The 24,262-nt window shown below is 38.9% G+C and overlaps 2 protein-coding genes across 6 annotated transcripts in view; both read left to right on the top strand.

The window, feature by feature from the left end:
• LOC121387485 (sodium-driven chloride bicarbonate exchanger-like) overlaps positions 1-24,262 on the top strand; it is a 153,560-nt gene that overhangs the window by 70,589 nt on the left and 58,709 nt on the right. For 4 of the 5 annotated variants that reach the window (XM_041518621.1, XM_041518620.1, XM_041518623.1 and 1 more), the window contains 5 exons: positions 3,520-3,711; positions 11,919-12,044; positions 20,642-20,783; positions 21,743-21,903; positions 23,199-23,405. In XM_041518621.1, coding sequence (XP_041374555.1) covers positions 3,600-3,711; positions 11,919-12,044; positions 20,642-20,783; positions 21,743-21,903; positions 23,199-23,405 — 748 coding nt within the window. In that variant the 5' untranslated portion in view covers positions 3,520-3,599. Of the gene's footprint in view, positions 1-3,519; positions 3,712-11,918; positions 12,045-20,641; positions 20,784-21,742; positions 21,904-21,946; positions 21,979-23,198; positions 23,406-24,262 lie in introns of those variants that run through there. The other variant, XM_041518624.1, reaches the window with a different exon arrangement.
• Positions 1,128-3,542, top strand: LOC121387168 (tigger transposable element-derived protein 4-like). The gene is made up of 2 exons (XM_041518193.1): positions 1,128-1,716; positions 3,520-3,542. Exons 1-2 carry the CDS (start codon positions 1,128-1,130, stop codon positions 3,540-3,542), a joined length of 612 nt encoding a protein of 203 aa, XP_041374127.1.

Genomic DNA, 24,262 nt, shown 5'->3' with positions numbered 1-24,262 from the left:
GAAACCCGCTACATTTTTTCATTAGTAGTAAAGGCCGTTGCACACATGTAACGCGCAATAGCAACTAGCCACACAACAGCAGAGTAACAAGATTTTGTGGTGTGGCCTTGTGTGCGAGACCAAAGTCACACCAAAAAAACGTTGCTTGGCCATGGCACAACCACAGGTGGCATGTGTAGATGTGTTCTGTTTTGTGTTACACATAGTGCTGTTGCAGCCAATCAGAAGACGGGCAAAAGTTCAAGGTCACTAAACGCATAGTGTGGCGGTTCTTTCAGATGAATATATTGCCAAACTGATTGAGTTGTATCAACATTAACAAAATCTGTACAACATTTAAGTCTTCGTGAAAATCATGATTGAGACAAATAAATTTATTATTTATCCAGCTAGTTTTAACTTGTTAAAAAAATAAAACAAAAACTCCCCACAACTATAGTTCGTGACAGGCCATCGTGACAACATTGTTTTGGCTTTGTACACAATAAATATAAAATAGTTTACCATAATTTCATTTCACTTTTCTTTTATTGCTGTTTTCAAATTAAGATCCATTATTGTTGGAAATGCAAGGCAGGTAATTTTGCCAAATATTTTCAATATATATATATATATATATATATATATATATATACAGTCAAACCTGCCTTAGCGGCCACCTCCATATGGCGGCCACCTGTCCATGGCGGCCACCCTGAGGTCCCCCCAATGAATTTTACTATATATTTTACCTCTATATGGCAACCACCTGCTCAACGCGGCCAGCGGCCACACTTTTGTCATAAAAAAGAGAAAATGAACCTGCTATCGGGGCCACAATTGTTTCTTAGTGCAAGTTATAAAGAAATGTCGGCAATCGTAAAAAAAAAAACGTAAGATGTTTTTGTTGATATAACCAATTGGCTTGATAAACAGCGGTCCTTTAAAGGTCGTCGGTCACTTAGCTGTGTTCGTTAATTAACAAGTGTTTTTAATCTGGATTAACGGTGCGATGTACTAGTCATCGGCGGTGGTCATTAAACGCAGTTGATAAGAGGGTATCTAGCCTAAAACAACTGGAGTTAAACGTGTCAACTCTAGAAGGAATTAAATACTGCTGCAGTTTATTTCTGATATTTATTTTCAAAATGCCACCTAAACCCAGTAAGCCGATCGCGTTAACGTTGGAACAGAGAGTAGACGTCATTAAAAAATCAGAGAAAGACAAACTGAGTGCTAGAAAAATTGCTGAACATTTCGGGGTGGGTAGAACTCAGATTGATGGCATTTTAAAGAGAAAAGCGGAGGTGTTGGCAGATTATATTAACAACCAGCCCTCTGACAGAAAAAGGCAGAGAAAACTTACAGGCAATGAGGATATTAACATGTTGGTTTGGAAATGGTTCCAAGATGCCACTGCTCGTAAAATAAATGTCAGCGGTCCACTGATTAAGGAGAAGGCGTTGAAATTTGCCGAAGATTTGGGAATAGCGAGTTTCAAAGCGTCAAATGGGTGGCTGGATTCATTCAGGCATAGACACAACATCGTTGCAGGTACACTAAGTGGGGAGCGAGGTGATGTAAGTGACACTGCAGTTGAGGACTGGAAGTCAAAGTTGCCAGTGGTGTGTGACGGGTATGCTCCTAAGGACATTTTCAATATGGACGAGACCGGTCTGTTTTACAGGGATACAACAAAGGCAACCCTTAAAGTGAAAGTTGATGAATGTGCTGGCGGTAAGCGCTCTAAGGAGAGACTGACCGTGGCACTATGTGCAAGTATGACTGGAGAAAAATGTGTTCCTCTAGTCATAGGAAAGTGCAAGAAACCACGCTGTTTTAAAAACAACACCAGAATCTCTACCAGTAACATACACCAACAACAAGAAACCACGCTGTTTTAAAAACATAACACCAGAATCTCTACCAGTAACATACACCAACAACAAGAAACCACGCTGTTTTAAAAACAACACCAGAATCTCTACCAGTAACATACACCAACAACAAGAAACCACGCTGTTTTAAAAACAACACCAGAATCTCTACCAGTAACATACACCAACAACAAGAAACCACGCTGTTTTAAAAACATAACACCAGAATCTCTACCAGTAACATACACCAACAACAAGAAAGCATGGATGAACACCGGATTGTTTGAGTGGTGGCTGCAGAGATTTAACCGCAAGATGAGACGACAATTCGGACTTATATATGACCTGCATACGGCGGCCACCTCTCTATGGCGGCAACTTTTGTCATGCCCCACGAGTGGCCGCCATAGACAGGTTCGACTGTATATATATATATATATATATATATATATATATATATGGGTCTGGGGATTACAGTTTATTTGCATCGTGGAAGCGATGTTGCTTGTGTGTGCGACAGTTGTGTGGCCTGTTGCTGTGGCCTGTCTGTGTGTGGAATGGCATAAGGAATCTTTTATATGCAAATTCTCATATGTAGTCCTCAGACGAAACCCACCATTTTTCAGTAGCAGCAGTGAATCTTTTATAGGCACTTTCCCATGAACAGGACGGCATATACCATAAACATGAATATTCCAATAATGGAGCACTGATTAGGACAAATAAAAACCCAATCAGATAATGGCCCGGTCCACTGAGGGGGTTTGATCCTTCGACCTCGGGCTAGCACTCTACTGCCTTAACTACACGTAGATCCTGCATGTGAGACGTCCTCTCTGGACTTCAGATCGATCACTAATTTGGGCGCAACAGGTTTTGCTGTCTCTTCTGAGTGCAGGGAGGTCTTTTTCAGGGCAGTAATGTAATTAACCGCGGGTGAAGAGTTGTTGGTATCCAGAAATGCATTTCAAGTTAATTTAATCTAATTAAACCTGGAGCTGCAATATTTTCAGGTCGGCATGTTTTGTACTTAACTTGGGCTTGATCGTTCTGGGCAGATATATTTTTTAGGCATAATGTTTATAGCTTTGACTTGATGTAGTCTTAAAAACGTTTGGTAGTTTTTGTTTAATGACACCAATAGAGTGCATTAATTAATTAATCATCGGCTATTAGATGTCAAACATTTGGTAATTTTGAATCGTAGTCATCAGAGGAAACCTGCTACATTTTTCCTAATGCATCAAGGGATCTTTTATATGCACTTTCCCACAGACACGAAAGCACTTACCATGGCCTTTGACCAGTTGTGATGCACTGGTTGATTAAACAATATTCGCAAAACTTTTATGAAAAAGAATATCGGCAAAACTTATATGCCAAAGAATATTTGTCTGAAAAAGATTACATACTCTTTTTTTTTTTTCACCCTACCTTTTTTGATATCTTATGTTTTTCACCCTGCTGTTTTTGATGATATCTTATAATCATGTTTTTGCCCTGCTGTGTTTGATGATATCTTATTATCATGTTTTTCACCCTGCTGTTTTTTTTATGATATCTTATAATCATGTTTTTCACCCTGCTGTTTTTTTTATATCTTATGTTTTTTCACCCTTCTGTTTTTGATGATATCTTAATAATTGTATGTTGTGTTTTTCAGATTCTGCTTTCCCAGTTTACTGAAGATGTACTTTTTGACTACTTTTAAGTCTGATGACAGCGTAGTGCTCTAATACAACCATGGGAACCCCGAATCGAGTCGCTGAAATCAAGGCCGATGCGGCCTCTGTGCCCATCAGGGATATGGGGTCGTTCGTGTCACACCCCTACCCCAGTGAGGCTGACCTCCAAGGTGGGTGCAGTAGCTTTAGAAACATGTAAATTAGCTGTGTGGAACCATTATTTTGATAGGGGTGAAGGTAGTAAACACATTTCTTAATCTCAAAAGGTGAAAGTTTGTGAAACATATATATATACATTTGTGTATCTCCATCTAATAAGGTCAAATTTAGGATTTTCACAGTGCACAAATTCATCTCCATACAAGATACGACAATTGCGTTTCCATAAAAATGCTACCCTATATCTAACAATGGGATTAGCCTGAGTTTGCTACAATTGTATTTATGTGTATGACTAACAGATCCTTTTTGATGACTGCGGTTACATATTAAAGATATTTTCCTGTTTAGAATATCAGTGTCTGTATAAACAAGGTGTTTGTTGTCGTCCTAATGTTTGTAATAGCTCAAACCAGATTTTACCCTCCAATAAATTTGTACCTACGAAAAAAACACAAAAAACCCAACAAATTATGAAGTAATATGAAAAGTGACTGCTACAGATATTAACACATGACCTCAAACACGTTCGATATAGAAAGACAGATATTCCAAACAAGAAAATATATTGAGACTGTAACTGTACAAAAAGACTTTGTTAGACAGAAATATGTTACAGTGGATGCAAACTCAGGACACTCCCTTTAAACAGAGGCTTTAAAAATGTGGTAGTACAATGTTACATTAAAGGCACATACCCTAGTTTTTAAACACCATACAGCATATTTTTCCCTATTAGAATCATTTATGATAACTGAAATCAAACATTACTTACATTTTATTGTTTAGATTATCCATTTCCGTACAACCAAAGTGTTTCTGGTCATCCTGGTGTTTCTAATACCACAAAATGTATTTTTTATATTTTTAAAAATGTATGTGTGTTGAGAAGTAATGGTTATGGAGTTGCATTTTAGTCTATTTTTTTAAAATCAAGTATATTTCAACATCACAGACTTTAGTTTCACTCTGTTGTATCCAAATTTGTTACAGGTTTGTATATTAACCAAACTTAGTGTCCATCTTTATGGGTTGAAACTAGAGTCTAGGTGAAAATTATGCCTTAGTGTTTAAAAACTAGGGTCTGTCTTTTTAAGTATCTAGCTGAGTAGAGTACCTGGATTTATCCAGGATATTTCACTAGGGTCCCATGTCTGATGCGGTTGGGAGAATTAGAACGAGTAAGTCATATTTGGGATATCTTTTCTGGCTAATGAATGATGCAGTACACCACTGTACAGTTAATTTATTAGAACAGACGACCGTCCTCGGTGGCGTCGTGATTAAGCCATTGGTCTACAGGCTGGTAGGTACTGGGTTCAGATACCGACTCCAAACCCTGAGTGAGTGCTCTGCAAGGCTCAATGGGTAGGTGTAAACCACTTGCACTGACCAGTGATCCATAACTGGTTCAACAAAGGCCATGGTTTGTGCTATCCTGCCTGTGGGAAGCGCAAATAAAAGATCCCTTGCTGCTAATCGGAAAGAGTAACCTATGTAGTGGCGACAGCGGGTTTCATCTCAAAATCTGTGTGGTCCTTAACCATATGTCTGACACCATATAACCCTAAATAAAATGTGTTGAGTGCGTCGTTAAATAAACCATTTCTTTCTTTATTAGAAGAGACATAATGTTGGGAATCTTTCGTACAGAAATTGGGAATTTTCAGTGCCACTTTCTTTTGGGAAGGGGCCTATATTTGGACCCAACAGTATACCTGGATACATATGTTATTAGTCCCCTACAGGTCCAAACAGAGGGGAGTATAGGTTTCATTTCCGTCCGTCCATCTGTCTGTGTCCGTCCGTCCATCTGTCCCACATATGTTTTCTGGATGGTTCGTGTACAGATAAGTTTGCCTTTCATGCTGATTTACCCTTTTTTTTAATGGAGTTATGGCCCTTGAACTTAGGCGATATGAAAAACCCATTCTAGTCTTTTGTTTTGCAATGCCTGAAGATATTGAGATGAAATTTTGTATACTATTCAAAAGAATTTAAGGGTCAAAAATGTATAACCAAATAAGTTTCAGAGTGTATTAGATTGATGATGTAAACTACACCAAAAATTTAATTTATTGTTCCATATTTACAAAAAACCACAAATAAACGTCACTGTATACAAGAAAGTCACATGACATGCTGTCAAAGTTGAAGGTTGTCAAACATGGATTTTACACATTAGAACATTCGTTTAATAGTGTGTGAATCCGCCCCTGGCGCGAATACACTCGACACATCGTTGCCTCATGCTGTTGATCAGACGTCTGAAGAACTCTTGGGGAATGGCCTGCCACTCTGCCATAAGAAGTTGACCCAGATCATGAAGGTTGGCCGTAGGGGCATGGTTATCCCGAACTCTCCTGCCTAATTCGTCCCAGGCATACTCTATTGGGGCCAAGTCAGGCGAATATGCTGGCCAATCCATCCTGGCGATACCTTGTTGTCTGAGAAAGTCCGTTACCACCCTGGCGCGGTGGGGTCTGGCATTGTCATCCTGCAGAACTGCCCGCCGCCAATCTGCTGAAGGCCTGGGAGAACCAACGGCCGGATAATCTCATTCAGATAGCGGATTTCATTCAGATTGCCATCCATCCACCACATAGAGGGGGGTCCTGTGGTGGATAGAGATGCCGTCCCACACCATGACGCTGCCACCACCGAACCAGTGACGTTGTCTAACGTTAACGTCAGCGAAACGCTCCCCAGGACATCTGTAGACACGAACCCGACCGTCGTTAAACTGGAGACTAAACCTGGACTCGTCGGTGAACATCACTCGACCCCACTGAACACGTTGCCACCGCAGATGAAGCGTGCACCAGTGACGTCTGGCCGTTCTGTGATGTGGTAGGAGTGGTGGTCGAACAGCCTGGCGACGGCAGCGTAGATTATTGGCTCTCAGACGATTGCGTATGGTTTGATCAGACAATCGAGTTCCAGTCGCAGTCCGCAGATTGTCACGTAATCGGCGTGCAGTGGTTGTGCGTTGACGTAGAGCCATATTGGTGATGTAGCGGTCCTCTCTATTTGTAGTGCTTCGGGGTCTTTCCGAACATGGACGATTTCGAACAGAATTCGTTGCTTGGTACCGTTGCCACAGTCGGCCAACGACACTCTGACTGACACCAAGTCTCAGAGCAACATTTCTTTGCGTATTGCCATCCTGAAGCCAAGCAATAGCCCTTCCTCGATCTTCGATAGTCAGTTGACGTCGTACCATTGTCGAATTTGGAGTGTGCACCGTACACGAACACAAGCTCAAATTATACGGAAATTCAGCATTGGGAACATGGAATACACATGCAAAGCGTGCCAATGAAGCGCTTTGTGAAAAAGCAAGTTATGGGCACTTAGCAGACCTTTCGCTTTCGCCCTAATTTACGTGCAAATGTAAGCATGTTTTCGCCATTAGAACTAGTCGACAGTGTCAATGACAGTGGATTTTAATTCATTTATGGGTTGCTTAGACCCACTTTCGTCAAAATGGAACAATACCATGCGTGACATTATGGTCTAGCTAATATAATTGACATTCAGAAAATAATGTCGAAAATATCGTCTGACCCTTAAATTCTTTTGAGTAGTATATATAGCTTTATCATGTACTGTTACTGATCAAGTATGGCCTTTAAATTTAGGCAATAAGAAAATTTGTTGGGGCCCGGTAGAGTACATGTATTGCTTTAGCAGTACTCAGAGTGCTTGTTCCCTTTTAGCAATCTGGCCTGGTGCTTATAGCACTTTTAAAGTCTAGACTCTTAATAGTCTGAGACAGTAATGTCATGACAATGCCATACAAATTGTATGCGTGTGACGTCATTAGAGATTGAGTCTGTAATAGAGTCTGAGACACTAATGTCATGACAATGCCATACAAATTGTATGTGTGTGACGTCATTAGAGATTGAGTCTGTAATAGAGTCTGAGACAGTAATGTCATGACAATGCCATACAAATTGTACGTGTGACGTCATTAGAGATTGAGTCTGTAATAGAGTCTGAGACAGTAATGTCATGACAATGCCATACAAATTGTATGCGTGTGACATCATTAGAGATTGAGTCTGTAATAGAGTCTGAGACAGTAATGTCATGACAATGCCATACAAATTGTATGTGTGTGTGACGTCATTAGAGATTGAGTCTGTAATAGAGTCTGAGACACTAATGTCATGACAATGCCATATAAATTGTATGTGTGATGTCATTAGAGATTGAGTCTGTAATAGAGTCTGAGACAGTAATGTGATGACAATGCCATACAAATTGTATGCATGTGACGTCATTAGAGATTGAGTCTGTAATAGAGTCTGAGACACTAATGTCATGACAATGCCATATAAATTGTATGTGTGATGTCATTAGAGATTGAGTCTGTAATAGAGTCTGAGACAGTAATGTCATGACAATGCCATACAAATTGTATGCGTGTGACGTCATTAGAGATTGAGTCTGTAATAGAGTCTAAGACAGTAATGTCATGACAATGCCATACAAATTGTACGCGTGTGACGTCATTAGAGATTGAGTCTGTAATAGAGTGAGACACTAATGTCATGACAATGCCATACAAATTGTAGGTGTGACGGCATTAGAGATTGAGTCGGTAATAGAGTCTGAGACAGTAATGTCATGACAATGCCATACAAATTGTATGTGTGTGACGTCATTAGAGATTGAGTCTGTAATAGAGTCTGAGACACTAATGTCATGACAATGCCATACAAATTGTATGTGTGTGACGTCATTAGAGATTGAATCTGTAATAGAGTGAGACAGTAATGTCATGACAGTGCCATACAAATTGTATGTGTGTGACGTCATTAGAGATTGAGTCTGTAATAGAGTCTGAGACAGTAATGTCATGACAATGCCATACAAATTGTATGTGTGTGACGTCATTAGAGATTGAGTCTGTAATAGAGTCTGAGACAGTAATGTCATGACAATGCCATACAAATTGTACGTGTGTGACGTCATTAGAGATTGAGTCTGTAATAGAGTCTTGAGACACTAATGTCATGACAATGCCATACAAATTGTACGGGTGTGACGTCATTAGAGATTGAGTCTGTAATAGAGTCTGAGACAGTAATGTCATGACAATGCAGAGATTGAGTCTGTAATAGAGTCTGAGACAGTAATGTCATGACAATGCAGAGATTGAGTCTGTAATAGAGTCTGAGACAGTAATGTCATGACAATGCCATACAAATTGTACGGGTGTGACGTCATTAGAGATTGAGTCTGTAATAGAGTCTGAGACAGTAATGTCATGACAATGCCATACAAATTGTACGCGTGTTACATCATTAGAGATTGAGTCTGTAATAGAGTCTGAGACAGTAATGTCATGACAATGCCATACAAATTGTATGTGCGTGATGTCATTAGAGATTGAGTCTGTAATAGAGTCTTAGACAGTAATGTCATGACAATGCCATACAAATTGTATGTGTGTGACGTCATTAGAGATTGAGTCTGTAATAGAGTCTGAGACACTAATGTCATGACAACTCCATACAAATTGTATGTGTGTGACGTCATTAGAGATTGATACCGGCCTCGGTGGCGTTGTGGCAGGCCATCGGTCCACAGGCTGGTAGGTACTGGGTTCGGATCCCAGTCGAGGCATGGAATTTTTAATCCAGATACCGACTCCAAACCCTGAGTGAGTGCTCCGCAAGGCTCAATGGGTAGGTGTAAACCACTTGCACCGACCAGTGATCCATAACTGGTTCAACAAAGGCCATGGTTTGTGCTATCCTGCCTGTGGGAAGCGCAAATAAAAGATCCCTTGCTGCCTGTCGTAAAAGAGTAGCCTATGTGGCGACAGTGGGTTTCCTCTAAAAAAATCTGTGTGGTCCTTAACCATATGTCTGACGCCATATAACCGTAAATAAAAAATGTGTTGAGTGCGTCGTTAAATAAAAGACTTCTTTCTTTTTTTCTTTTTTCATTAGAGATTGAGTCTGTAATAGAGTGAGACAGTAATGTGATGACAATGCCATACAAATTGTATGCATGTGACGTCATTAGAGATTGAGTCTGTAATAGAGTCTGAGACAGTAATGTGATGACAATGCCATACAAATTGTATGCATGTGACGTCATTAAAGATTGAGTCTGTAATAGAGTCTGAGACAGTAATGTGATGACAATGTCATACAAATTGTACGTGTGTGACGTTATTAGAGATTGAGTCTGGACTGTAAAAGTTTTATAAGCACGGGCCCTGGAGTTGACTGCATCAGACTCTCTCTTTCAGAAGTGGTGGGATGTAGCCCAGTGTAGGATCGATCCCCGTCGGTGGATTAGAGGGGATTATTTTCCGTTTCAGATTTTGCCACATTCCGTTTCAGATTTGTGCAAATTCCGTTTTTTTCTGTTTTTGTGTTCAATTAGTGTCATATTTTATTGTTATAAACTATATACATTTGTTTTATTGTTCCAGCTCTGAGCTGGTTTGCTATTGCTATTTGTTAAATACCTGTACAAATTATTTTTGAAACAAACTTTAAAAAAAAGAGAAGTGTATAAACCGCACCACTTAGTTCCCACCATCATCCGTAAATAAACCGCACCTTTAAATAAGCCGCAGTTAAAACAAAGCCACAAACTTAATTACGGTTAATTATTGTTTGTATTTAATAATAATAAAGACATCCATTCTCCCTTAAATTCAAACAATGAATAATTGTTGATTGTGTGGCTTTTAGTTTCATTTCATTTGATGGATTATGGGTAAGTTTCATTTATAAACAAAACACACCGTTGACAAACCCCACTATTTTCACGAAAATATGAACAAGAACTTTGGTAATGCATTGTTCGTAATCTTACATTAGTTGCCAAAAAATATGTATAAATAAATAAATACTTGATAACATTTTATTAGTTCCATTATGATTACAAAGCGTGAAAAAAAAAAAAAAAAAAAAAAGGGGGGGGGGGCACATTACTATTTTAGTACTTACTCGATTACACATGTATGTTTCTCTGTAACCTAACTAGCGTGCCGTATGCACAGATTACATATTCAAACGAGGTCGGGTCAATCTGGATATAGGCCAGTGGTAGTGAACCGAAACTAAGCACTGTTCTGTCGATCGTTTAAAGTTTCGACATTATTTTATAACTTTAAGAAATATATATTTGCCTAGAATTATATATTCAGAGCCGGTTTAAGGATCAGTGGGGCCTGTAGCACAAATAATAGCTGGGCCCAATTCCCAAGATATATATTTTGCAACCCCCTCGGGGAGAGGGGGGAAATGTACACAATGCCTCACCGCAGGGTCTGTAGCACGTGCTACATGTGTGAAGAAAAGTAAAATGATATTTGTGTGTGCAATTTAGAAAACATTCGGTTCAGAAATAAATAACGTGTAGTAAATTCCGTAGCATGAAGAAAGGCGTTCCCCGTGGGACGGACTATAAATGTGAAATGTTTCTGTACAAATTAACGAATATGCCCGAAGTTTTACGAAATTACGTTTTCTGGCGAAAGCGTGTAAATTGGCTATGCTTTTGAATCGTAATAAGTATTATTGAAAAATATCGAAATTGAATGTACTAGAAATCCTATTATATAATCAACATTCTAAAATTGTGTTAGTACATAAAGTTAAATTTCACTATGTAAAGTGACACGGGTAAACAGTCACATGCTTTGTTGCAAGCTTACGTCAATTAAGCGTAACTTCCGAGAATTAATGGTTCTGAAAATATTTAGGCATACAGTGTACTCCATGAAAGTTTGCATACCAAAACACTATGCGTGTATTATCAATATTGAATCTTAAAACTACTAAAAATATTTATTATGGTGCTTGAACTAGAAATACAACTTTTGAAGGTTATTTTTTAAAAATCGCAAATTCCGTTTCAGTTACTAAATTCCGCGATTCCGTCCATTTTTTCGTGATCGCAGAAAATCATCCCCTCTAGTGGATCCATTGGGCTATTTCTCATTGCCACCAGTGCAACATGACTGGTATATCAAAGGCCGTGGTATGTACTACCCTGTCTGTGGGATGGTGCATATAAAAGATCCCTTGCTGCAAATCGAAAAGAGTAACCCATGAAGTGGCGACAGCGGGTTTCCTCTCTCAATATCTGTGTGGTCCTTAACCATATATCTGATACCATATAACCGTAAATAAAATGTGTTGAGTGCGTCGTTAAATAAACCATTTCCTTGTTTCTCTTTCAGATCATCGAAAGCAAGGCGGAGCTGATGCCGTCTTCATCGGACTACAGCTACCTCGTCGTAGACATCGGCGTCGCCGACACCACAAACATCACCGCAAGGACACGGCCAGTGATGACATCACAGATGGTAAGATATCGCAGGAGGGTCTTTTTTCCCATTCCAACCAGTACAGATTTTAAAAAAGGAGTGCTGAAGTTCAACTACTTTTTTTTTTTTTTTTTCCTGTCCCAATCTGTTGTGCATAATTTTTCTTTTTTAACCAGTGGTTGAAAGGCTGTGGTATGTACTGTCCTGTATGTAATAAAGAATATATAAGATTTAAACAAAACAAATCCCTTTCTTGAGATTTTATTACTGACATATATGTTGAAAGATTCCAATTTTCAACACCATTTTCCTAATTTACTCCTTGAATTTACCTGAAATTAAAATTCACAAGGGCTGGGTTTTAGCTAAGTTGGTAGAGTGAGTGTCAGAGTTGCTTGGGTCATAGGATCAAATCTCCTAGGTAGACCCATTCTTTGATTGGGTTGTTCCACATCCTAACCAGCGTTCAACAACTGGTATATCAAAGGCCATGGTATATGCTGTCCTGTCTGTGGGGAAAGCACATATAAAAGATCCCTTGTTGCTAATGAATGGAAGAATGTAGCAGATTTCCTAAAGACATTACCAGATGTTTGACAGGCAATAGCCGATGATTAAGATAATTGGTTGCTTTAATGATGTCGTACTACAAAACATTACTTCAGCTATTTTCTTCTGACATTCTACCAGATTCTTAGAATGGAAAGTTTTGCATTCTGAGTGATGTTTAGATCTTTTAATTATGTTTATTATTTTTTATTATTTTTAAAAGTCGATTTAGCTGGCATGTATGTGTACATACTTCTAGCCCTAGTTAAAAGTACAGTAATGTAGGAGAGTTAAATTGTAGAATCGTCGTCCTATTCAGCTATATGCTAGGAAGCTGTAGAAACGTTACTTGAAACATTCACATGCATGGAGAGTGGGGTCAGGTACCCAGACTTGTCATTCAAAAATTACGTTGCATTCCATTGGTTATTAGGGGTGGGACGTAGCCCATTGGAAAAGTGCTCACTTGATGCACGGTTGGTCTGGGATCAATCCCCATCGATGAGCCCATTGGCCTATATTTCATTCCAGCCAGTGCACCACGACTGTAATTTCAAAGGCTGTGGTATGTGTTATCCTGTCTGTGGGATGGTACATATAAATGATCCCTTGCTACTAATAGAATAATTGGTAGATATTACTGTCTTCTTTTCTCAAAAAGCCGCCTACTGTAGAAAAAAATAAAAATGAAAGTTTTGTGGATTTATCTAGAATTCTGATTTTTTTTTTCCCTGTGTAAATTTTTTTGTTACATTTGTATTCTCTGTCCAAAATTTGTGATATTATTTTGGCTCATTCTTTACATACATTCTTAATAAAGGCGGCCATTTAGGCTGTTATGCAACTCCAACCCTTGGGCCAATCTCGGTATTAAAACATTTCTGGAATTGTATTTTGCTGTAACCCATTTTTATCTAAAAAAAACCCCATCCAAACCCCCCCCCCCCCCACACACACACTCTCCTATGGGAATGATCTACTTCACAGTAAGAATACTAGTTATCATGAAAAACTGGACAGTGCGCTAGCATTTATTTTTACAGACATGATTTAATTTATATATATTTTTTCATTAGGAGCACTGTTAATCAGTATAGTGGCACTTAACAATATTTCTTTTTTTGCCTGTTTTTAACGTAGACAATAGTGGTGGTGGTGGTGGTGATGTCGGCAACTCTGGTAATGTATAGGCCTCGATTTGTGTTCTGTTTATATTTGTTCTTGTTTGTTGCCTAAGAGAAGAAATGAAATACGGTAAAAAATATCTCGGTACATATCAAAGTGATACATTCCACTAGAATGCCAAGTGAGATGTAACACTTCGATGTCATACAATGACATCATCGATTGGCGCACTACAACTTTACAGGAACGTCAACCAAACTGGTTGAGCGATATAAATTAAGATCGATTGTGGGTAATAAATAAGATATTTAACTCACTACCATTTTGTATCATGTTTATGTCCCTCGTGAAATAATTCGCAAAAGCTCAAGACAGTTGAAACTTATTTCACTGAGGACATAAACATGATATGAAATGGAAGCTCGTTTAATATCTTAGGTATAAATATTGTATAAGCTGTCCTCGCCATGAGTAAGTTCACTCTTCTGTAATGGTGGTAGGCAAGCAATCACATGAAATTACAAATTAAAAAAAGTTATTGAACAAAGGTTTTAAATCATTTATATTTTAGTAAAATAGTGATTCAGGGGCCACATCCCTGGCATTGACATTTCTGGGCCAATAAGAAAAAAGAACAAAAGTTTCAAATAAAATATTTAAATTTTTTCATTGCAAAGCAATCTGTTTGCAACCGTCCCAAAACTTTTCAGGCGAGTGTGGAGGACCCATTGGGGTTTCCCCCACACCCAGTCCAGTGACTGCTTTATCAAAGGCTATGGTATGTACTGTCCTGTCTGGGAGAAAGTGCATATAAAATATTAATTGCTGTTAATGGAAAAATGTAGCGAGTTTCCTCTGAAGTCTATGCATCAGAATTGAAAATATTTGACATCCAATAGCCGATGGTTAGTCAGTGTGCTCTAGTAGTGGTGTTTGACATCCAATAGCCGATGGTTAGTCAGTGTGCTGTAGTAGTGGTGTCATTAAAAATTTAAAAATTAACCGAAGCTGTGTGTCAGAATTACCAACTGTTTGACATCCACCAGCCGATGATTAATAAGTCAATGTGCTCTAGTGTTGTTGTTAAACAAAACAAACTTTAACTTTGCTAGCAAAAAATTCCATTTCTCAGACTTCAACTTGATTACAAATAGTTTCATCATTTAGCCAATTGGCATCAATTATTTGTACAGCAACCAATCAGATTTGGGTGGTTATAACCAACTTAGCCAATCATTGGGCAGTATTTTGTTTCTTCTCTTGGCCAATGACATACTTATGTAGTCAGTTTTGAATGTGCACTATTTAAGTACATATTATACTGTAGTCTTTGAGTGATGTTAATTTTATATATAGTGATGTATTTATTTTAACATTGCAAGCATGATGTGTTTTTGTTCCATGCAGATAGTATTATCATTGTGTCAGTAAATTACATCAGTAAATATGTGTATTCCCTTGTATCTATTTCTGAGATGAATTTAGTTGGAAAACCTTATTTAGGTTTCTTCATAACTTGGATAAAAAGTACATATAATACAATTATCAAAACATTATTGGACACACATTTATGTGGGTGTGGTGTTATATCATCCACATGGTAAATTGTTTCAGTTTAAAAAAAAAAAAAGTAAAAGTAATTTAAAAAAAAAAAAAATATATATAATAAGTAAATTTTAATTTGGTACTCTAATTTTAGCTGACACTATTTTTAAATATGCCAGCAGGGTTTCTGCCAGAGGATAAAACGGATATGGTGTAATACCCTAATTTAAAAAAAAAAAAAATTAACCTTGACAAAATTACGGTAATTACTGTATGGTTTTCTTAACCCTAACCTAAAATTTAATCCACTTTCTTTCTGGGGGAGGCTCCCTATACTGACTGTTCCATAGTGCTATACCCAAAAATTTCTTTCTGGGGGAGGCTCCCTATACTGACTGTTCCATAGTGCTATACCCAAAAATGTCTTTCTGGGGAGGCTCCCTATACTGACTGTTCCATAGTGCTATACCCAAAAATGTCTTTCTTGGGGAGGCTTCCTATACTGACTGTTCCATAGTGCTATACCCAAAAATGTCTTTCTGGGGGAGGCTCCCTATACTGACTGTTCCATAGTGCTATACCCAAAAATGTCTTTCTGGGGAGGCTCCCTATACTGACTGTTCCATAGTGCTATACCCAAAAATGTCTTTCTGGGGGAGGCTTCCTATACTGACTGTTCCATAGTGCTATACCCAAAAATGTCTTTCTGGGGGAGTCTCCCTATACTGACTCTTCCATAGTGCTATACCCAAAAATGTCTGTCTGGGGGAGGCTCCCTATACTGACTGTTCCATAGTGCTATACCCAAAAATGTCTTTCTGGGGGAGGCTCCCTATACTGACTGTTCCATAGTGCTATACCCAAAAATGTCTTTCTGTCATAAACACTGACCTGGGACCTAATTCACTAAACTCTCGCAACTTTGCGATCTCGCAGTGCAATGCTAAAAGACTTAAAAGAGGATGCTTTGTTGTCCAGCAGAGCCTAGGAGACCTTTGTGAATAAGGCCCCTGGCCTGATAGGTTGTCATGTTAACGCACTTCTTGACCAGGATAGAAAATAAGCTATAAAGCTGTACAGCAATTTGTAGGCTAGTGTTTGGTTAGAGATTGAAGTTGGATCTTTTAAAATATATTTGGACAAGGTGTTTGGGATGGAGCATTTGGAATATATTTGACTTGGGGTGGGGGGTGGGGGGATATTAATATAATTGAATGAGGCGGTGTGGAGTCTTGAGAACAAATTGATTGTGGTAAGACAAATCTGTAATGAGGACTCAATTTTTATAGGTTTTTGACACTATTAAACCAGCTGACTTGAAAAGAAAATCATGTTGACTCAATCTTTGTAGGCTGTAGGCTATTGCTTTTAAGAAGCAAGGGCAGAATGTAGCACGTTGCATCATTATGGACTCAGTCTTGTGAGGTTTTTGACATTAATGTATAATAAACCCATCGTTTATTATACAACAAACGTCAGATCACATTTGAAATGTAAAAATGATTTGTGAGAATTTGCATTGATGCATGGTTTATATATATACACAGTGATGTGTAGTAGTAAATGGTGGTTAATATGCAGTCTTTATAGTTGTTTTGCATAGGCTAGTATGTAAATTAATAAAGCCAAGATGTAAATTTGATTTTCATAAAAGCTGTTATTGTTTTTTTCTCTCTAATAATTCTTCTTTGAAATGCGGATCATCAGTTGACATGTACTGCCTTGCTATATAGAAAACTGAACTTTAATTTTAAGACAAAATCCATGTTTTACATTAATTTATCACAGCTTCATCCAACATGTTTTATTCAAGCATAAAATGTATAATCAGTTATATACAGACCTATTTTGATTAAACTGCTTTATTTATGATTTTTATTTGCAAATAGTTTGGTGACTTTTTGCTTTCATTATGGTGTGTTAAGATATTCTTCCTCTTTTTTTTAAAATATAGTAAGATTTAGGTTTGAATTCTGGCTTTTTCTGAAACAGTCAATGGGCTGAAAGACTCATTGCTATTTTTATCTTTAAAGTCAAATATGAAGAAAATCTGTTTTGCCCAAAGAATCTTAAGTATAACTATAAGCCTTAAATGTTATTATTAGTGTTTTTAAAAAGCATGTGGTAGGACGTAGCCCAGTGGTAGAGCGCTTGCTCATTGCACTATTTCTCGTTCCAGCCAGTGCACCACAACTGGTATATCAAAGCTTGTGGTATGTGCTTTCCTGTCTGTGGCATATAAAAGATCCCTTGCTACTTATGGAAAAATATGGCGTGTTTCCTCTCTAAGACTATATATTAAAATTAACAAATGTTTCACATCCAATAGCTGATCAATGTGCTCAAGTGGTGTTGTTAAACAAAACAAACTTGTAACATTCTAGAAAGTTAATTATTTCTGTTTGTATATTATATTGTAATATTTGTTTTTTATGAATATTTGAGCAACATTACCTTCTGAATGAGATATGTTATACCCCAGAATAGAATAAAGGATATTTAATATTTATTGTGTTTATGTTAATATTAAATAATTAAATTTCCATTTCATTCATTACACTATAACATCATCATCCCATTGGTCCAGCCACAGCAATGCAAGTTTGTTAATTCCTTGATTAACGTATAAATAATGTTGACAGGGAATGTCATATCTGATGACGTCACTTGATATTAGAGCTGGGTGGTATACTGTATATACTGTTCGGTATTGGTATCATGTCAGAACTGATGACGTCACTCGATGACGTCACTTGATATTAGAGCTGGGTGGTATACTGTATATACTGTTCGGTATTGGTATCATGTCAGAACTGATTTACCCTACCATACATTAAAATATATTTCCCACCATTTAGTAAAGCACTACAATGTATCCGATGAACGCAAAATGGGTTGGGTATAAATCAGACGAGTTTTTGTGTATGAATTTAATTTTATTTAGATGAAATTAGCGGGTGAACCTTAACTCAGACATGCATTTAAAGCTAAGTATAGCAAAAATACTGCATGATATAGATATCGGTATTGGTATGGTGTCAATACTGAATACTGTACCAATGCCGAGGTAAATTACCCCCAAAATACCGATACCGAACGTCAAATTTCAATACCGCCCAGTTCTACTTTATTTTGGTACTTTGCCTTATTGAGAATTATAGTTAAAGACCCCCCTCCCCCTAAAAAAATAAATAAAAATCAAGTAAAATATGAACTGTTTGTATTATTGTGAGTTTCAAATTTAATTACAAGGATTATCTCTTATTTCTTTTACGTTCATCTAGATATGAAAAAAAAAATCTGCAAATTTATGTATGCATGGCTTCGCAATCCTGAATTGTTAAAAAAAGAGATAAAAATCAAAAGGATTATTTTATGTTTTTCTGAATAAATACCAGTATATTGTGATATATTGTTAAATAATATTATTTTGTCGTTAGGATTTTTTAAAGAGATTTTGTTTCCTGAGCAAATCCAGTATATTGTCGGCGACAAGTTCTTTGTGTTAGTAATGATTGTTAATGTGATTGTATTTGTTTTTGTGACTGACTTAGGAGTCCAGCATATTCACGAAGACAGAAGAATTGTGTGTTAATATTTGTAAAAGTTGTCATATTTGTTTTTTTATGGTTATGTTAGTGATGCCACCTTCTAAATGAATCAAATGTATCATGGAATTTTGTTATTTATATTTGTAAATGATATTTGTGTTTGTGACTTAATAACTCCATTGGGACTGGGATGTAGCACAGTGGTAAAGCACTTGCTTGATGTATGGTCGGTGGTGGATCGATCCCCATCAGTGAACAACATTGGGCTATTTCTCATTCCAGCCAGTGTGCCATGACAGGTACATGTATATCAAAGGCTGTGGTATGTGATATCCTGTCTGGGATGGTCCATATGAAAGATCCCTTGCTACTAATCGAAAAATATAGCGGGTTTCCTCTGATGACTACAAGTCAGAATGACCAAATGTTTGATATCCAATAGCCGATGAGTAATAAATCAATGTGCTCTAGTGGTGTCGTTAAACAAAACAAACTTTAAGAACTCAACCGTCTGAATAAATCCAATGTATTGTGGAAAGCAAAACATTATTTGCATTAGTTGAGTTAGTTTATTTTTTGTTTTTGTTTTTAGTTTTGTTTTAGTTTTTGTTGGGATTTTTAATGTTTTATTTTTTATTTTTTAAATAACTACATTGTATTCTTAACACATCACCTGGGCGAATCCAGTATGTTGTGGAAAACAGATTATTTGTCTTGGTGAAAAAAACATTCTTTATAGCTCTTCTTTATGATTATTTTAGTGAATCATGTTTATCCACATGTTCTGCAGTACTGAATCCCAAAAGAAAGTGGCATTAAAAATTCCCAATTTAAATGAATCAAGTTTATTGTGGAATTTTCTTATTATATTTATGTTTGTAAATGTTATTTGTCATTATGAAGGGGCAGGACATACATGAAGCACTGTCACCCTCGCCTTATGGCTGAAACTACCTACGCTATACTGCCCTACCGCCCTAAGGGCTGATGTCCAATTCTCTCTTCCCCCCCCCCCCCCCCCCCCCCCCCCCCGAGTCTCATCTGTCATTCGGTCCATTCATGGCATCTTCATAAATTACTGTTTTCAGTCTTGTTTTAACTTTACCCACCGGCCTCAATGGTGTCGTGGTTAAGGCTGGTAGGTACAGGGTTCACAGCCCGGCACAGGCTCCCACCCATAGCGAGTTTTAATGACTCAGTGGATAGGTGTAAGACCACTACACCCTCTTCTCTCTTCACTAACCACTAACCACTAACCCACTGTCCTGGTCGGACAGTCCAGATCACTGAGGTGTGTGCCCAGGACAGCTTGCTTGAACCTTAATTAGATATAAGCACAAAAATAATTTGAAATGAAAACCCCCCAACTTTATCCAGATGTGTTACAACTTTGTAGATTAACCAAACTTGGCATCCAATTCTCTCTTTCTCCTCTCTTCCCCCCCCCCCCCCCCCCCCCCCCCCTCCCCTCCGGCCTGAAACTAGGATCTGTGACTTTTTACTTTATGTGGGCGGGACTTAGCCCAGTGGTAAAGCGTTCGCTTGATGCGTGGTCGGTCTGGGATCGATCCCCATCGGTTGGCCCATTGGGCTATTTCTCGCTCCAGCCAGTGCACCACTGGTATATCAAAGGCCGTGGTATGTGTTATCCTGTCTTTGGGATGGTGCATATAAAAGATCCCTTGCTGCTAATCGAAATGAGTAGTCCATGAAGTGGCGACAGCACGTTTCCTCTCTCAATATCTGTGTGGTCCTTAACCATATGTCCGATGACATATAACTGTAAATAAAATGTGTTGAGTGGATCGTTAAATAAAACATTTCATTCATTTACCTTTACCTGTTGAGTTTATGTGTGTTTTTTAGCAACTCCACCGTCGGAGCGAATCCAGTACATCCTGGAGGATGAAGATGACGAGCTGCACCGCGCCCACGACATGTTCTGCGAGATGACCGAACTGATGGGCAGCGGAAACACGGACGAAGTCCAGTGGAAGGAAACGGCAAGGTCAGTGGGTGTACAGTGTGTGACAACAGTTAAATCAACCAACCACCTGTGGGTGTGTGGGTGGGGTGTTTTGGTAATCATCCAAGCTGTGTGACACAACAGTTAAATCAACCAACCACCTGTGTGTGGGTGGGGTGTTTTGGTAATCATCCAAGCTGTGTGACACAATGGTTAAATCAACCAACCACCCGTGGGTGGTTTATTTTGGTAATGGGTGTGTTGTTTTTTGTAATAGTTAAAGCTGCACAGTGCAGTACATGACATAACAGTTAAATCAACCAACCACCCGTGTGTGTGTGTTTTTGGTAATCATCCCAGCTGCACAGTGCAGTACATGAAACAACAGTCAATCAACCAACCACCTGTTTGTGGTTTTTTGGTAATCATCCCAGCTGCACAGTGCAGTACATGACACAACAGTTAAATCAACCAACCACCCGTGTGTGTGTAGTTTTTTGGTAATCATCCGACCTGCACAGTGCAGTACATGACACAACAGTCAATCAACCAACCACCCGTGTGTGGTTTTTTGGTAATCATCCCAGCTGCACAGTGCACTACATGACACAACAGTTAAATCAACCAACCACCCATGGGTGGCTTTTTTGTAATTGTCCAAGCTGCACAGTGCAGTACATGATACAACAGTTACATCAACCAAACCACCCATGGGTAGTCTTTTGTAATCATCCAAGCTGCACAGTGCAGTACATGACACAACCGTTAAATCAAACAACCACCTGTGTGTGGGTGGTTTTTTATAATCGTCCAAGCTGCACATTGCAGTACATTACACAACAGTTAAATCAAACAACCACCTCTATATGGGTTTTTTGGTAATCGCCCCAATGGTGATTTGCCACCAGCTAAATGGAGGGTGTTGTTTAACATTTTTATTGTGTTTCAGGTAGACACTGTTAATGGAGAATGTTGTTGATTTTTCTTTGTTCATGTTTCAGGTGGATAAAGTTTGAGGAGGATGTGGAGGAGGGTGGTGAGCGGTGGTCGAAGCCACACGTTGCCACGTTGTCGCTGCACTCGCTGTTTGAGCTGCGCTGCAGCATCATGACGGGAACCGTGATCCTCGACATGGACGCATACAACCTCGACCAAGTCACAGGTACGCAAAACACACACACACACGTTCAAAAGGTCATCCTCGACATGGACGCATACAACCTCGACCAAGTCACAGGTACGCAAAACACACACACACGTTCAAAAGGTCATCCTCGACATGGACACGTACAGCCTGGATCAAGTCACAGGTACACAAAACTAACGCGTTCAAAAGGTCATCCTCGACATGGATGCGTACAACCTCGACCAAGTCACAGGTATGCAAAACACACACAACTTCAAAAGTAGCATTTCCTGACACGCGTGGCAAGTATAATTTTAATGTTGGAGTTACAAAGAGTTAGATGCACATGCCCGGTGACCAGTGATATTGTATGTTATTTATTTCCTATTAGCAGATGGGATATAGCTCATTGGTACAGTGCTCGCTTGATGTGCCGTCGGTTTGGGATCAATCCCTGTCCGTGGGCCCATTGGGCTGTTTCTCGCTCCAGCCAGTGCACCACGACTGGTATATCAAAAGCCGTGGTATGTGCTATCCTGTCTGTGAGATGGTGTATTTTAAAGATCTCTTGCTACTAATTGAAAAGAGTAGCCCATAAAGTGGCGACAGCAGGTTTCCTCTCTCAATATCCGTGTGGTCCTTAACCATATGTCCGACGCCATATAACCGTAAATAAAATGTGTTGAGTGCGTCTTTAAACAAACCAATTCCTCAATATCTGTGTGGTCCCTGTCGGTGGACCCATTGGGTTATTTCTTGTTCCAGCCAATGCTCTACAACTGGTATAACAAAGGCGGTGGTGTATACTATCCTGTCTGTGGGATGGTGATTATAAAAGATCCCTTGCTACTAATCAAAAAGAGTAGCCCATGAAGTGGTGACAGCTGGTTTCCTCTCTCAATATCTGTGTGGTCCTTAACCATATGTCTGACACCATATAACCATAAATAAAATGTGTTCGAGTGCGTCGTTAAATAAAACATTTGCTTCTTTCTTCTTGTCCATACATCCATCCGTCCGTAAACTTTTAATTTCCAAGGCATATATATATTTTTTTATACAGAATCATCAAATCTTGTATGCAAGTATAACTGAGGATGGCAGTGTGTCACATACCAAAAGTAGGTCACCATGACCTACTTTTAACACATTACAATTTGGAATGCCTGTGTGTCGTATACCATAACTAATTTGGAAAAGATTTTTAGACATTAACTAGTCACCAACATTTGACACATTACAACTTGGTATGCCTGTGTGTCGTGTACCATAACTAGTTTTTTAGACATATTAATTCTAACGTCTTTGTATGATTTGTTTATTTATTTCAGACATGGTCCTTGACAACATGATTGCATCCAAACAGCTGGAAGACACCCTGCGGGATCAGGTCAAGGCCACGATCATGTGTCGACACAAACACCAGAACGAAAAGCGGCATCGCCGCGACGACAGCAAGATGCATCTACCGATCATCCGATCACTGGCGGATATTGGCAAAAAATATTCTGAGCCAAAACATTTATCTCTACATGGGGGTAAGATATCTGGAGATTGCATAAATTGTGATTATTGATGGCAGTTTATTTATTTATTTATTTAATTTTTTATGCTGGCATCAAGGGTTTATATTCGACAAAAGGCAGGCTACAGTCTCCAGATGGAATTGGAGGTTGTGTGAAATTATACCCTTAGAATCTGCTTGGTTTATTCAGCAACTACAGCGAAGCTCACAATACTCCTAGGCCCCCCCCTCCCCCTCACACACACTTTTCAAAATCTTGTCCCTTTACTTTTCTCGGGGCGAGACAGCCCATTGGTAAAGGTTCGCTTGATGTGCGGTCGGTTTGGGATCGATCCCTGTCAGTCGCTCATTGTGCTGTTTCTCGCTCCAGTCAGTGCACCACGACTGGTACATCAAAGGCTGTGGTATGTGCCATCCTGTATGGGATGGTGCATATAAAAGATCTGTTGCTGCTAATCAACAAGAGTAGCCCATGAAGTGGCGACAGCGGGTTTCCTCTCGATATCTGTGTGGTCCTTAACCATATGTCCGATGCCATATAACCATAAATGAAATGTGTTGAGTGCGTCGTTAAATAAAACATCTCCTTCCTTTACTTTTCAAGATCAGTAGTCCCTTCTTTGTGCTGCTTACCGTAGTGGTTTGGGGTGGGACATAGCCCAGTGGTAAAATCACTTGCTGATGTACAGTCGGTCTAGGATCGATCCTCGTCAGTGGCCCAGTGAACTGTTTCTCATTTCAGCCTGTGTACCACGACTAGTACATTAAAGGCTGTGGTATGTGCTTTCCTGGATGGTGCATATAAAAGATCCCCTGCTACTAATGGGAAAATATGTAACAGGTTTTCTCTCTTAAGACCATGGGCGTATT

This window comes from Gigantopelta aegis, chromosome 13, assembly GCF_016097555.1.
Source record: "Gigantopelta aegis isolate Gae_Host chromosome 13, Gae_host_genome, whole genome shotgun sequence".
NCBI classification, from domain to species: Eukaryota; Metazoa; Mollusca; class Gastropoda; order Neomphalida; family Peltospiridae; genus Gigantopelta; species Gigantopelta aegis.
This window is presented reverse-complemented; position numbering and strand designations above follow the sequence as displayed.

Bases quoted from the DNA above. Each gene is read 5' to 3' on its own strand.
- LOC121387168 (XM_041518193.1), top strand. From the start codon at position 1,128: ATGCCACCTAAACCCAGTAAGCCGATCGCGTTAACGTTGGAACAGAGA. The intron at 1,717-3,519 runs GTAAGCGCTCTA...TGTGTTTTTCAG, and splicing joins AGTTGATGAATGTGCTGGCG to ATTCTGCTTTCCCAGTTTAC.